This window comes from Nilaparvata lugens, chromosome 8 (assembly GCF_014356525.2).
Source record: "Nilaparvata lugens isolate BPH chromosome 8, ASM1435652v1, whole genome shotgun sequence".
In the NCBI taxonomy this organism is placed as follows: Eukaryota; Metazoa; Arthropoda; class Insecta; order Hemiptera; family Delphacidae; genus Nilaparvata; species Nilaparvata lugens.
In genome coordinates this window covers 46,745,923-46,761,665 of record NC_052511.1, presented here as the reverse complement: position 1 = coordinate 46,761,665, position 15,743 = coordinate 46,745,923, and the positions used below count along the sequence as shown (strand labels likewise).

The following is a 15,743-nucleotide window of genomic DNA, read 5'->3' as shown; positions in this document are numbered from 1 at the left end:
AATTATATATTATATTTGCAATTATATATAATATAATTAATATAATTATATAATAATTATATAATTATATTAATATAATTAATATAATTATATATAATTATTTTAAACAAGAATGAACAGTTGATATTACATCAATAAAACTGTATCAGCTACCGTCTATAGAAGACATTGATAAGACAGAGGATCGGAAACGTTGTTCTCCTATCTTTCTTCACTGCCATCATAACGTGGACCTCACTATAGTACTATAATACTGTCCTCTAATTGGCTAAGAGTTAGCCAATCAGAGGACATTTCTGAGAGAGGACAATCGTTGAGTAAGAAAACGACCATTAGCTAACTCTTAGGCCCAGCGCACAGGTTTTGACTCAAATCAAATTTATTTCCTCAAAAAATTACACACCAGTTAATTAATACATTATTAGTCTCAACTCACACTTACGCGACTCAGGTCGAGAAGAAACTCGACTCTAGTCGAGAGCATGAATGTGTTTCCAAATGGTGACACTCAGACAAGTCGATTCTAGTCTCCGCGACGTCACCATTTGAAAACACATGCTCTCGCCTAGAGTCGAGTCTCTTCTCGACCTGAGTCGCGTAAGTGTGAGTTGAGCCTAACTGTTTTGCAACTACAGTTGACCCCCAGGAACGGACTATGGAATACAAGTGGGCCAGAACACATCAAGCGTTTTTTTTGAGCAATAACCTAATCAGCAAATCGGAGAGCTTCCCGCTCTGCCGAGTCTGATAACGCCTGAAAATACGCTTCATATGGACTGGCCCTTATTGATTAACGTCGAGCGCTCAGCTCTAGGGACAAACTAATTCCGCTGGATCACTCCAGGTGTACTATTCACTTGCCGCCCGAGCATAGCAGGCGTAAAACCGTGCTTTGAAGGTACACAAAGCAGCGGCTATTATTGTGTCTATAAAAGAAGTTTAAGCATCAACTTTATTAATCAAGAACAGCGCTACAAGTTGCTATGAATTTGAAGTCTATAGAACAAACATTGAATGTGAAAAAGGAGTTTGAAATGCATAAAAATTTAATTTTTTCAGCTTTTCAAAAACAAAGTTGACGTAATTTTTGCTATATTGAAGAGGAGACTTGCATATTTTTCTCAAATTTTTCTGACCAGTAGTTTTTGTAGGGTATGTGTACCATCTGCCTCAAAAAAGTGACTTTTGAAGCCCTATTGTTAGCTAACAGAAGCTGATAAAAATATTTCAATTGCATAGATTATGTCCTAAGAACCTGTCCAATAGATTAGAAAAAGGAAACATTTTTTTTTTGAAAAAAAAATTATTGAATGCACAACTTTAAAAGATCTATCATTGTTAATCCAGTGACATTCTATTGTTATTAATTTATGCTGCCCTGGTATCCGAAAAATAACCATTCTTGATAGTACCAGGCTATCAGAAATATGAAAAGGTAAGGTGCTTTAGAATTTAGCTCCAGACCACTAGATGAAATTCTCACTAAGTCATCATTGATTTTTGCAAAGATTTAAATCGCTCATACTCTCAGGAATGATAGTACTTGGCGAGAGGAACAATAATATGTCATCACATTGGTGAATTTCACTCCTATTCTTGAGTTATAAGCATTTGAAGATGAGCGATTTTTCTGATCTGAGAGTGGAGGGAAGATTCTATGTTTGAGTGAATAACTCAGCCTGTATTGTAGCGAAACGTCGCATATTATAGCACAACACTGTTAGGTCAACCTCTATCCATAGCCCGAATATCAACCAAATCGGGGAGATTTGCATTTTTCATGAAATCCATGAATGAAACATCATGGATTTTTGCAAAAATGATCAAAAATTAAAAACCTCAAACTTTGTGACCTTATGCTCTCTGATGCAAGGAACACGAATCTGTAATCAGATTTTCAAAATTCAGTATTGTTCTGGAGATAATACCATTTGAAAATATGCAAATTTCATGTTTGCAGCTTTATAACTCACCCTGTATAGTAGCTGGGGATGCCAAATTTGGCTCCGACATTTCTCAGGTCAAGCTTCATCTATTGTGCAAATATCTTCCAAATCTGAGATATGTTTTGATTTCTTATTATTTTGTGAAAAATGAAAATCCCTTTTGAAAATATGCAAATTTCATGTTTGCGTCTGCTTTCATCTCACTCTGTGTAGTAGCGCCAAATTTTTGGCCTCGACCTTTCTCAGGTCTTGGGGTCAGTCCATACTAAGCGTTTTTCAGGCGTTCTCAGACAGCGTTTTAGAGTCGGTAGAGCACCAAGCTCTCCGATTGGCTCATTGGGTTTTCGTCTAAGAAAACGCCCGAGAAAACTCTTGAAAAAATCTGGTGTGGCGCACTCACACAACTTTCCTTGCCGTTATGAAAATTGATCACGTGACGCTAGTGTTCCCGCGCATCTCAAGTCTACTATTCAAAGATTTGAGCCAGCTGGTGACAGGGCAATAACGCTGGAGACACACATGAGGTCTGCTATCTCTTCATAGTGAATCATTTAATAAAATCAACTGTTGCCAAACAGTTTGCAATTGGTTATCACATTTTCTCGAATTTCGAGCTTATTTTTAATTCTAGGTGAAAATGTTACTAGACATTAATTGTAGAGATTCTCATGCTCAATCTTTTCCACTCGAATTTTTTTGTTTAAATTGTATCTGAAGCCTGATAATTGAGAATATAAAATAAAACTTTGCATAGATGGGGCGGAGCCTTACGTTCCAAATTTCAAGTCATTCCGTTAATTGGGAGATGAGATATCGTGTACACAGACGCACATACACTCACACACACACATACAGACCAATACCCAAAAACCACTTTTTTGGACTCAGGGGACCTTGGAACGTATAGAAATTTAGAAATTGGGTTACCTTAATTTTTTTCGGAAAGCAATACTTTCCTTACCTATGGAAATTGGGCAAGGAAAGTAAAAACGCTTTATATTGTCTGGTCCAAAAACCTGATGAGACAAACTCATCCAGTGGATATTAGACCTACTCATTTTCTATATCCCAAGTCACAACTGATTTCAACCAAATCTAGTGTTTAAATGAGAAATGATTTCAATCAATACTCTCAAATAAAAGTCTATCAATATTATTTATTACAGTTTTATATCCTTTACAATAAGTAAACGCTTGACATTTGGAAATATGCACTTAAAGACAAATAGAAATGTTACAGGAACTGTGTATATTGACTGGAAATGATCTTATTTAACAATAATGTTATATCACTGCATTGATGAAATTCTCACATAGGTACTCTTATTTAAAAATGAACTATTCAATATACAGAGTGAGTCATATATGTATGGGAACCCTTCAATAAATTGGAGACTGTAGTAGATTCTGTGAACAGTAGACCTCACGCAGTATTCTCATCCCCAAGTACCTGATTGAAACTATAGACCTTATGGAAATACAGCAATAGACTGGCTTATCCACACATCTGTGTAATCACTTGTCAGCTGATTTATGATGAATATTCTATAGTCAGATTTTTACTCTAATATTGGCGTATGAAGGAGGCTCCTTTTTCCTTTTATATTATCCTTGAAATGCAAAATTTCCAAAAACCTTGTATCTACGTCGACACGCAATTTAAAAAGGAACATACCTGTCAAATTTCATGAAAATCTATTACCGCGTTTCGCCGTGAATGCGCAACATAGCCAAGCTTTTTATATCTGTATCTTACCGTTTCTGTAAAAATACAGATAGTCAGCTGATTAAAAGTGAATTGCTCATGTTTGCGGCGCGTATATCTGTACGCACCTTGAGAGAAATGCCAAACCGTCGACTTGAATCTTAGACCTCACTTCGTTCGTCAATAATACTGTAACTTTCAGGATAAGTTAATGATCGAATACTCCACTTTTTGACGTACAACTGAATTTCAACCCCTCATAAGGGGTTGTAATTCGAATATTTTAGATGTAAACACCCATTGTGTGGTACATCATTTTGAAAGGTTTTTTGAAACAAGAAAAATGACACCAATAAAAATGTTCTATGGTATCCAAAAATTCCTTTAAAAACTAAAACTTCAATTAGCTTCCATTTTGGATACAAGTGCTCCTTATGAGGGGTTGAAATTCAGTTGTACGTCAAAATACAATATTCGATCATTAACTTATCCTAAAAGTTACATTATTATATCTACAACAGTCTCAAACTTATTGAAGGTTCCCATACATATGACTCACTCTGTAGAACCATAGAGAAACAATAGCGTAAGTAGATATCCCATGGTATAGGGCGTTTATGTCGCAACTTTTACTGTTATCTCAAGCCGATTACTGTTGATTATTGTCGAATTTTACTGTTTTGACCGGGTAAGAGTGTATGAACGGCACAGTATGAGAGACTACCAGTGTCACACAGCTTCAAGGGAAAGAATTACATGAACTATCGGCTTGAGATAACAGTAAAAGTTGCGACATAAACGCCCGATACCATGGGATATCTACTTACGCTATTGTTTCTCTATGCCAAAACTTATTCAATTTCCCAATTTAGTTTCAAATTGTCCAAATATTATACATAGGTTATTGTTTCTCTAGAACTTAATCCAAGCAAGAGAAATTATTGTGATGTATCCTTACATTGGAACAACTAATTTTACCAAACCTATATGCTTATAACAATTCAATAGATATCAATATGGTGAAAATTATACCTTCTAAAAAATATGTGAATCACAGTATAACTAACTAAATAATCTATTGGAATAAAATATCACAAGAAACTGAATGAAATCGTCCTTAAATCAAATAATTGGTGCAAAAGTGTAACAATGATTGCTTAGAATGAAAGTGGTCTAAGTGAAAAATGCTAGGTTATTTACTGAAATGAGTTCATTTTTAGCTCCTCTATTCAGTTTCAAGATTATCACCTGGATTTTCCAACAGCTTCTTTCGATAAAACGCCAATTACTCAAAAAGCTTGTTATAGTGACTTAGACCAATTTAATTCTAAACAGCTCCTTTATAATGGTGTGATACTAAAATTTATTCAAAAAATATTTATAAAGCTGAACTTAATAATAATTATAAAATAGACCTGAAATTCACACCACAAAATCACTCATATATTTTGAAATCTAGGAGCTCACTGAATCCAACAATAAAAATCACAATAATTTTACTATAATGAGGTCCACGTTATAATGGCAGTGGAGAAAGATAGCAGAACAACGTTGCCGATCCTCTGTCTTGTCAATGCCTTCTACAGACGGTAGCTGATACAGGTTTATTGATGTAATATTAACTGTTCATTCTCGTTTAAAATAATCAATTATATATTTTATTAAGCAAGAAATTATATTTTTCAATAATTTCATAATGAATATGAAATATTTTGTTAATTTATAACTTTTAAAATATATAATTTATAATTTTTTAATTATAATTTTAAAATAGTTTGGCGAAATAAACATTCTTATTCTTAATTAGTTATCAATTCCACATTGTTAAAAGACGATCGGGCTACAGAGCAAAGCGAGAAAGAGATAGCGCTATCCGCTTTGTTGAATGATAGACAAGGATAGCAATACCGTTGCTAATCAAACACTGCCATTATAACGTGGACATCACTATAGGTAATAGAACGAGATAATTCTAAAGCTAAAATTATAGTTATAAAATAGAATGGAACAAGGCTCCTCTTAGAAAAAAAGAATGTATGGGAGAAAGAGAGGAAAATGAGAAAAAAATACAAATTAAAAATAATATCAATATGGTGTTAGTTAACACTAAAATAAAATAACATCAATCATGGTTGATTGTTCAAACGGTGTTCTTGTTATACAAGAATAATTAAGAAATAATATTGTTAGATTGTAAAATTTCACAATAATAATTAAGAAATAATATTGTTAATTGTAAAATTTGTCAATGATTTTTCCAAAAAAATCAATTCAATTATTTGAATAGTAAATCATTAGTTTTCGCCCAACGATAGAAATGGCAACTGAAGTAAAGTTGCAAGAAAATTAATTTTCTCTAGTAGATAACTTTTCAAGGAATTGAAACACATTAAGATCCATTCCTATTAAAAAAATAAACAAAACATGGAGTAAAAACTAAAGTAAACTAATCTCATAGACAGCTTCAAACAAATAAAAAACTAGTTAGGATATACACTAGATTCAGCTTATAAAATACTCAATATTTACAGTGGATTAACATACAATGTTCATATCAATATAATGGAACAGGTTACCTTATAGATAGAGCAGGTTATCTACATTGTTCCCGACTGAATTTATCACAGAAATGTTTTGGTGAGGTATTCTGATGAAAATAACTCCTCATTATAATTATTATTGTGACCCAATCCCAGAAAATATTATTATTTATGTATTGTAGCACAATTTGTTGTCTATCCCACATAATAAAGATATAATGAGTTTGACATATCAGCATTGGTAGAATGGGAAACACTGATGTAATTTATAAGGAATGTTTGTAAGTTTTTAAGTTACAACACCAGCTTGAAAATCAGACGGTGTAGCTCCCTAAACCTAGCTCCGCAGTGCAGGCTGGTTGCTTGGCTGAATCGGACTAGGCGCTGAGACAGCAAATAATAGCAGCGTTGGTGGGAATGCGAGCGGCCGCAGTAACCGCTTCCACCCAGCAATGGTCGGCGTAGTTCCGCCTAGCGGACAGACGAAAGATCAATCCAGTCGGTTATATTTGATCCCTCCAGCCATGCTCAGCCAAGCAGCCGAGACAATAGAACAATGGAATGGCGGTCTTATTCGCGTTCATCAGCAGTTTTCTTTCTCACGATTATTTTGATTTTTGGGTGTCAATAATAACTCCAGTCACCAGTAAAAAGTTCCCAGAAACGTGGTGTACTACCATATTAATGACTTTTCATGATGATTTTTAATTATTTAAAAATATTGTTGACATTCTGAGCCTTCAGGCCTTAACTTGGGGTCGCTGAGAACGAATCTGCAATCAGAATTTCTCTATCACGAAAAATAACGAAAATAATCCAGCTGTTGATGTTCCGGCAACCGTTAACAGTCATCCTGCAATGCGGCCGAAACACTTGCAAGCCAGACACCCATCTCGAATGACAACAACGCCAAGCTGTGAGAAACCATCCTGCACTGCGGCGCTAGGTCTATAGTGAGGTCCACGTTATAATGACAGTATTTGATCAACTTTGGTTTTGCTATCCTTGTCTATCATTCGACAAAGCCGGTTGTACTATCCTTTTCTAGGTCCACAACGATGTCAATTATGTTTTTGACGGTGTAGAAATATAATTAATTAATGCAGAGAATCGGCATCGCTATTCTTCTATCTTTATCCACTGCCATTATAACGTGGGCCACACCATAGGTGAGACTCACTTGATCAATGTCTCCGATGATCAAGGGACTACAAACTGTCGGCATTGGTTGAACGAGAACCATTCATATTCCATTTAATTCGAAAGTTCATTATGTAGAAAAAATACCGGTGATTTTTTTCTGTCCGATGGCTCGATCTGGCGATAATCGCAGAAAACTTGCTAAGGAACCGAAAATCGGAGGTTTTAGGCCCGCCGCAAAGTAGACTCACGCTAATCCACGAAAAGCAACCCACACCGTGGGATGTTTTGTAAACCATTGCTAGGCTTCTCCAGACATCTGTGTAATACATGCAATGAATAATCCACTTGTCAGCTGACTGATTATGAATACTATAGCAATGGTTCACAAAACATCCCACGGCGTGGGTTGCTTTTCGTGGATTAGCGTGAGTCTACTTTGCGGCGGGCATTAGCGCTATCCGCTCTGTTGAATGATAGACAAGGATAGAAATACCATTGCCAATCAAACACTGCCATAACGTGGACCTCACTATGAGCTGAATATGATGTGAGGCTCGCTTCGCTCGCCTTGAAGCCACGTTTTAACCTAGCGCCGCAGTGCAGGATGGTTTCTTACAGCTTGGCGTTGTTGTCATTCGAGATGGGTGTCTGGCTTGGAAGTGTTTCGGCGGCATTGCAGGATGACTGTTAACGGTTGCTGGATTATTTTCGTTATTTTTCGTGATAGAGAAATTCTGATTGCAGATTCGTTCTCAGCGACCCCAAGTTTAGGGTCAGAATGTCAACAATGTTTCTAAATAATTAGAAATCATCATGAAAAGTCATTAATATGGTAGTACACCACGTTTCTGGAACTTTTTACTGGTGACTGGAGTTATATTGACACACAAAAATCAAAATAATCGTGAGAAAGAAAACTGCTGATGAACGCGAATAAGACCGCCACTCCATTGTTCTATTGTCTCGGCTGCTTGGCTGAGCCTGGCTGGAGGGATCAAATAACCACTGGATTGATCTTCGTCTGTCCGCTAGGCGGAACTACGCCGACCATTGCTGGGTGAAGATGTTACTGCGGCCGCTCGCATTCCCACCAACGCTGCTATTATTTGCTGTCTCAGCGCCTAGTCCGATTCAGCCAAGCAACCAGCCTGCACTGCGGAGCTAGGTTCATGAAGGCTCAGAATGTCAACAATATTTTTAAATAATTAAAAATCATCATGAAAAGTCATTAATATGGTAGTACACCACCTTTCTGGGAACTTTTTACTGGTGACTGGAGTTATTATTGATTATAGGTAGCACAAAAATAAAAATAATCGTGAGAAAGAAAACTGCTGATGAACGCGAATAAGGCCATCACTCCATTGTTCTATTGTCTCGGCTGCTTGGCTGAGCCTGGCTGGAGGGATCAAATAACCGACTGGATTGATCTTTCGTCTGTCCGCAAGGCGGAACTACGCCGACCATTGCTGGGTGGAAGATGTTACTGCGGCCGCTCGCATTCCCACCAACGCTACTATTATTTTGCTGTCTCAGCGCCTAGTCCGAGTCAGACAAGCATGCACTGCGGAGCTAGGTTGACAACTGATTGTTTGGGATCAACTGGGATCATGATGAAGTGGATCTCACCCTAGCAAATTGATCTAGATCAACTGAGAGACCTGGATAAAGTGAGTCACACTTTAGCAAATCAGAGTGATAGCGCCACTATCAGCACCCAACAATAACAGCTGATTATTAGGCAACACTTGCATACATGTGAGCAGTCCTTTGAGGGAATCAGTGCGCAGGCGCAGTGAGGTGTAGGTGGCCCCTCCTTCGCGCACCCCTCCTGTGTGCACCCCCACCCTGTTGGCAGTGGTGCCCCAAATCAGTTCGTCCCCATGTACTGAGAGGCAGTGCAGGGGTTCTGTTGGGCCCCTGAAACGAAAAATTACAAATAAAAGTTAGTGAAAATTTACTATAAAATAAAGTAAATCACTACAAAAGCTGTTTTACAGTATTAAAATTACAGTATTAAACACCTACAAGCAACATTCGAGTAGATGGTTATTAGAAATTGGCAGGGATGCTGCAAAGCAACTGATTCAATCCGCCTTCTTATTCAGAACTTAGTGAATTTGCCATTTATAATGATTACGTATAGCCTTTAAGCTACTATTTATATATTTGTTTATATATACTTATTACCAGTTTGGAATTTCATTGTGTGCAATTCATATTCTTGATTTGCTGATGAATGTTAGTTGATTCAATTGAAATAGTTTTAATTATAATATGTACAAAACATGAGAACATAATGTCAATCAACTTGAAAGAACTCACTCTCCACTCACAGACTCAAGTCTTTGTGGAGAGTATTCACTGTTAAATGTGTAAATTAATTTCATGAATTTGTATTATGTTTTGTGAATAAAAAGCTATTTGATTTGATTGATTTGATTTGTTTCCACAAGGTAGGCTAAGTTTAAACCAAGCCAGAACAGCAGCTACTATTGGCAGTTGCCAATTTGTCGATTAGACTCAGTCGACTGAGCGCTTCCAGAGAGGAAACATCCGTATGTGTATCATGAGCGCTTGAATACTCACTGGAAATTAGAGAACGCTGTCCGGTTCAAAACGGCAACATAGCTGCCGTTGTATCCCTGCCACTGTATGCCTTCTCTGCTGTGAATGTCCATCCCAAGTAACAAGTAATTTTGTACAGAGTATAGTGAACACTTGTATGGCCCATTTCAAAGAAACAGGAACGAAAGATGGAAGTGACTGAGATGAGAATGTTAAGATGGATGTGTGGGGTTACAAGAAGAAATAAGAAATGAAATAAGAATGATAAAAATGAAATAATCATGAAATAAGAAATGAATTGATCAGAGGCACTGTAAAAGTTGGACCACTGGGAATGAAAATGCAGGAGACAAGGATGAGGTGGTTTGGGCATGTACAGCGACGGGAGGAGGATTATGTTGGACAGGATTTGGTTTTGGATGGTGTGAGAGGACGAGGTAGACCTAGGATGAGGTGGGCAGATAGAATAGCGGCTGACTTGCGGGAGAGTGGTTGGAGGAGAGAGAAGCATTGGATAGGGCTTTGTGGAGAGGCAGACTAAGAGAAAGGAATGCCGACCCCATTTAAATGGGATAAGGCACAGCCAAAGAAGAAGAAGATAGTGAACACTTGTATTGTCTCTGTGTGCAGGGAGCTTCATTAACTATATTCATTACAACATATACTTGAAACAAAAAGTAATAAATTATTGAATAAAATTGAGAGTAATTGACACTTACTTCAGGTGACAGACAAGTTTTCCATCGGTCGCATTCCATACAGACACGGCCTGGTCCAGAGAAGAACTGACAATCGTCTGATCATCCACAGCTGCAAGTTGTAAAACCTGCAAATCAAACAAATTATTTCTAAGTTATTATTACAATAAATTTAACAAATTAATATTATTACATAATAATTCAATGAATAGATGCAATTGAATGACAGAGGCCAGTTTGGACAAAATCCTGTTGCATTCTATAATTGACCGAGCGAAGTGAGGTCTAAGATTCAAGTCGACGGTTTGGCATTTCTCTTAATGTTTAAATGTTTGTATGTTGCGCATTTACGGCGAAACGCGGTAATAGATTTTCATGAAATTTGACAGGTATGTTTATTTTTTAATTGCTCGTCGACGTATATGCACGGTTATGGAAATTTTGCATTCCAAGGATAATATAAAAGGAAAATGGAGCCTCCTACATACGCCAATATTAGAGTAAAAATCAGGCTATAGAATTATTATTCATCATAAATCAGCTGACAAGTGATTACACAGATGTGTGGAGAAGCCAGTCTATTGCTGTATTTCCATAAGGTCTACAGTTTCAATCAGGTACTTGTGGATGAGAATACTGCGTGAGGTCTACTGTTCACAGAACTACTAGTAATAATAATATAGCTTTATTTACATTCTTAAAATAACAAAAGCCTCTCTTATGAGGTATATATGTGGTTGGCAACAAATACAATTTCACATTAATTTAAATTATAAAATTTTCCACTTTTCAATTCAGAGTCTGTCAATAATTTGTGCCCATCTTCCCCTGTCTCTAGCTTCGGTCAGCCACAAATCTCCAACTCGTTGTGAAAGTTGATCTCTGCACCGGAGTGCTGGGCGTGCGTCCCCTTCCTCTGGTCCTGTCCCGTGGTATCCATTCTTCGCCCATCTGTCAGCTTCCATACTTGCCACGTGACCGGCCCATCTCCACTTGATTAGATGAGCTTCCCGTTGCAGATACTTCACATTGATCTTTTTCAAAATTTCCGTGTTTCTAAGCTATATAAAATTTGAGCTACATATAGCTCTGTCAGCTACATATGTCACCTGGTCATATGGGACATATATATGAATCATATATTTATCTCATATTGATCAGGATTTTAGAGTTTTAAATTGTAAAAGTTTAATGAACAGTGGTCTTGTCCTTGAACAATTTTTGTCATCGACAGAAAGATTGTTTATTTCATTTGTTGTCAAAATTAACGTAGCTTCTCTTTTGTTTTTAATAGCAAACGTGCCGCTTGTGCGACTGATAAAAATATGTACTTGAAATGGCTTTCATGTTTGACATTGACTGAGTTTATATTTAATACCCAAAAATTTTACTTTTGGTCAGTGTGTCTGTGTGTGTGTCAGGTGGTGTGTGAGCTCGTTCGATAGGACTGTGAGTAAAGTCCGGCTGTTCTGGTGAAGGGGGATAGATTTTGCTCTTGTTTTATAATACAGTTTTCCTGTCGCAGTTTGTGCAGTTTAAAGAGAATTGTATTATTGAATAGGACGGGATCTGAACCCATTTCATTAGATCAGTTATTTGGATTTTTAATTAATAATAACGCCGCGAAATACCAGTGGATGCCAAAGTGGGAAGCTATTTCAAAAAGGTAGGTGACTACTGAATCATTGTTCTTAATTTTTTCATAACCACAAACATTGAATCCTCATTAGCAGCAAGCGAGTGTTTCCCCATTAATTCATATAAAATATTGTTTTATAATCAAAATAATCCTGTTTTGTTCAAATGTAAATATGTTAAAGACTCATTAAAGTTCTAGTTATTCTGTTCATTTTTTGTATTCATAGTTCTTTTCCCCTTACATATTTGGTTTGTAAGCACATCGTTCTTACATATTTTGGTGAAGGCTCCTCCCGCCGTCCCAAATATTGCTTACATATTTGGTGGAGGCGTCCCTGCTTACATAATTGGTGAAGGCTATCGTGCCTTACACATATAGCTCTGCTATAAGTGGATTTTAACGCTAATTTTATCTGGGAGAGCTATATGTAGCTCTGCAAGATGTTTGTAATAAAGTTCACTGTTCAGTTCCCAGCCAGATGCCGAAGAAGAAGGTAGTTCTTGCAGCAGTCGCTGCTTTCGCCGCAGCTACTGTGATATTTTCAGCACAGAGAAGAGAGAGAAGATTTTGGATAAGACCCTCCCTTCAGGCTAGAAAACTATACAGTGGTAGTGACCTTTTGAAAGACCTAAATGAGGATGATAGAGACGATTTGACTTATGAAATTCGTTGTGATGGTAGTTTCAAGAACTTTCTTCTAATATTGTCTTTATTCCAGTCAAATTCACTCTCCATTTTTGCACAATAATATAATTATAAATCAGAAAGAAATGCTTGTAATGCGCAGCAGCCTACTAGCACTCTGTCAACAAATGAGTACAGTATATCTGGTGTAAACCCAGCAGGCGCTAAACAGTTGCAAACAGCAGTAAACAGCTTCAGCAGCCTTCCTTCAAGGACAGAGTAGCTACATCCAGCTCTGCTATAAACAAAAATTTACATACAGGGTTTGTATAATAAGTAACCGGACTGACCTTGAGAAATTTTTTATTGGCAAAATATGTACAATTTTTCATTAGATATCTTCAAAGTAGTCCCTATTGGAGTCGATAACACGCTGATACCGGATTTTCAAATCCCTGAACGCTCCCTGGAAGTCGGCAACCTCTATGCTGTCTAGAGCCCTCGTCGTAGCACGTTGAACGTTTTCCAGAGTCCAATAGGGACTACTTTGAAGATATCTATTGAAGAATTGTACATATTTTTGCCAATAAAAAATTTCCTGAGGTCAGTGCGGTTACTTATTATACAGACCCTGTATAGCAGAGCTACATGTAGCTCTGATTCTCTTTGATGTTTACCGAAAACTTTGGATATCTCAATTTCTGCTATATAGCTGAGAAAATAGGCTTAAAAATGCTATATAGCCGGGCTATATAGCACATTTCCAGTGTCACTTTTTGAACATGTAGCAGAGCTATATAGCTCTGCTACATCTAGCTCTGCTACATAGTGTAAACCTAGCTTACTCTCTGTTGCAGTTGAAGCCCGAGTATACTTTTTGACATTTTTGTCTGAGTTGTCTCTAATCTTCTGTCAAGTTCAGCTGTCAGTGTCCAAGTTTGGGCCCCATACAACAGTGATGGATAGACACGTTTTCTGAGGGCTTTAGCTTTTAATTCATTCGAGAAGTCTCCTTCGAATATTTTCGCCACACTGCACAGAAAGCAGCTGTTTTCCGGTCCCTACATAGATCTGAATGGCATTGTTTGCAGACGACTCTCGTCTGACGTCAGAACGAGTTTCTTTCCGGCCTAGGCCGGAAAGAGTACCCTTTCCCGCCGCTAACATGGAACTAAGAAAGGTGATCAAAAAACATTTCATTATTCAATAATTAAAACATTGATAATGATATCATCTTATTGTCATTTGAAAGAATAAAAAAGTATAAACTCAACCTCCCACATAATTGAACATCATCTTTTAGGTTATTTAGACAAATCAGAATAAAAAATAAAAATACTTGGACAATTTCCTGATATTCAGATTACCTCAGATTTGCTAGAGCTATCACCTTCCACTTCTGCTTTCGGAAGTGCTTAGTAAACAACTATTCTCATATATATATTGTTTATTTTTGTGTGTGGCGAAAAATAGCATTTGCTCGGCCTACGGCCTCGGACTTGAAAACCGATTTCGAGCCGGAAAAATCTCATTTTCTGCTCTAGGTGCGAAATATCTATTTCCGAGGGCTTTAGCTTTTAATTCATTCGAGAAATCTTATTTGAATATTTTCCTTAAGATCCAATACTTCTTCCAGCTCTTGTTTATTCTCTGCTTCATTTCCATCCCTGTTCGATTCTCGAAAGATCTCGAAAAATAGAAGTTGACTCAGGTACTAGTATTGAATTCTAATCTATGGAAAGGATATCACTATCTTATTTGTCGAATGATAGACAAGGATAGCAACACCAATGTTAATCAAATACTGCTATTATAACGTGGACCTCACTATAGCATAAGAAACTATTCCATACTATAGGGCGTCCATGCTCCAAATCTCACAGTTTGTTCAAGCCGACTATTGTGGAATATTGTCAATTAATGTCGATTATTACTGTTTTGTTTAGGTGATAGTGTAAGAAGGGCACAGTATGAGAGACTACCAGCGTCACATAGCTTCACCAAAACTGCTACTACGACTATCGGCTTCAGATAACAGTGAAGTTTGGAACATAAACGCACTATACAATGGGGTATCTATGGTGTATCTATGGTATTTATTTATTTATTACTGTTACACCAGATCTTGAGTTTATCAGAGATTGACAATGGTGTAATAACCGAAACCGTCTTTCTATTTCAATAAATCAGTGGTTTTTTGACAATATCTTAGTCTTTTTCATTCAATATGAATAATTACCACAATATCAACTTCTCAACTACACAAAAAGTTACTGTTACACCTTTCGTGGGACGCCCTGTATATAAAGGAGCTATAACTGACCTCTCCCTCATGTCCCCGCCAGGAAGCCAACACGCCGCCAGTGCGCAGGTCGATGATAGTCAGCTGGCCACTGGCCTGACCCACGGCCACCCAATGCCGGCTCTCCGACACCGCCATGCATCTAATCACACCACCTGTTGCGTTCATTGACACCTGAACACAAACCAAACCAAAATCAACCAAATTACATAAACAAAACTATGGAAAATCTCAATAAGATAAAATCAAATTAGATCCCAAAACTGTAGAAATGATCTTTTAATCCCACAAATAAAGAAAAAAGTTTCATGGGATGAATAAATACTCACTAAACTCGCCTTGAGGATTCTATAGGCTCGCTCCGCTCGCAAAATAACTTGAACTCGTACTGCTCACCTTGAAGCATATTTAGGCTCATATCTATCTCTGAAGGCAAGCATGGCGAGCCTATTCAACCTTGAAAGCGAGCGGAGCGAACCAATTTTTCTACAGGGCGAGCGTAGCGAGCCTACTTGACTTAAAAGGAGAGCGCAGCGAGCCTCTCTTCTACAATATTGTAGCTTTGAAGGCGAGCGTAG

General features: G+C 37.3%; 1 protein-coding gene across 1 annotated transcript in view; it reads right to left on the bottom strand.

Annotated features, from left to right (window-relative positions):
• Positions 1-8,795: 8,795 nt before the first annotated feature.
• LOC111044280 (WD repeat-containing protein 81) overlaps positions 8,796-15,743 on the bottom strand; it is a 103,877-nt gene continuing 96,929 nt past the window's right edge. Inside the window, 3 exon segments of the mRNA XM_039435165.1 lie at positions 8,796-9,254; positions 10,622-10,728; positions 15,187-15,339. Coding sequence (XP_039291099.1) covers positions 9,017-9,254; positions 10,622-10,728; positions 15,187-15,339 — 498 coding nt within the window. The 3' untranslated portion in view covers positions 8,796-9,016.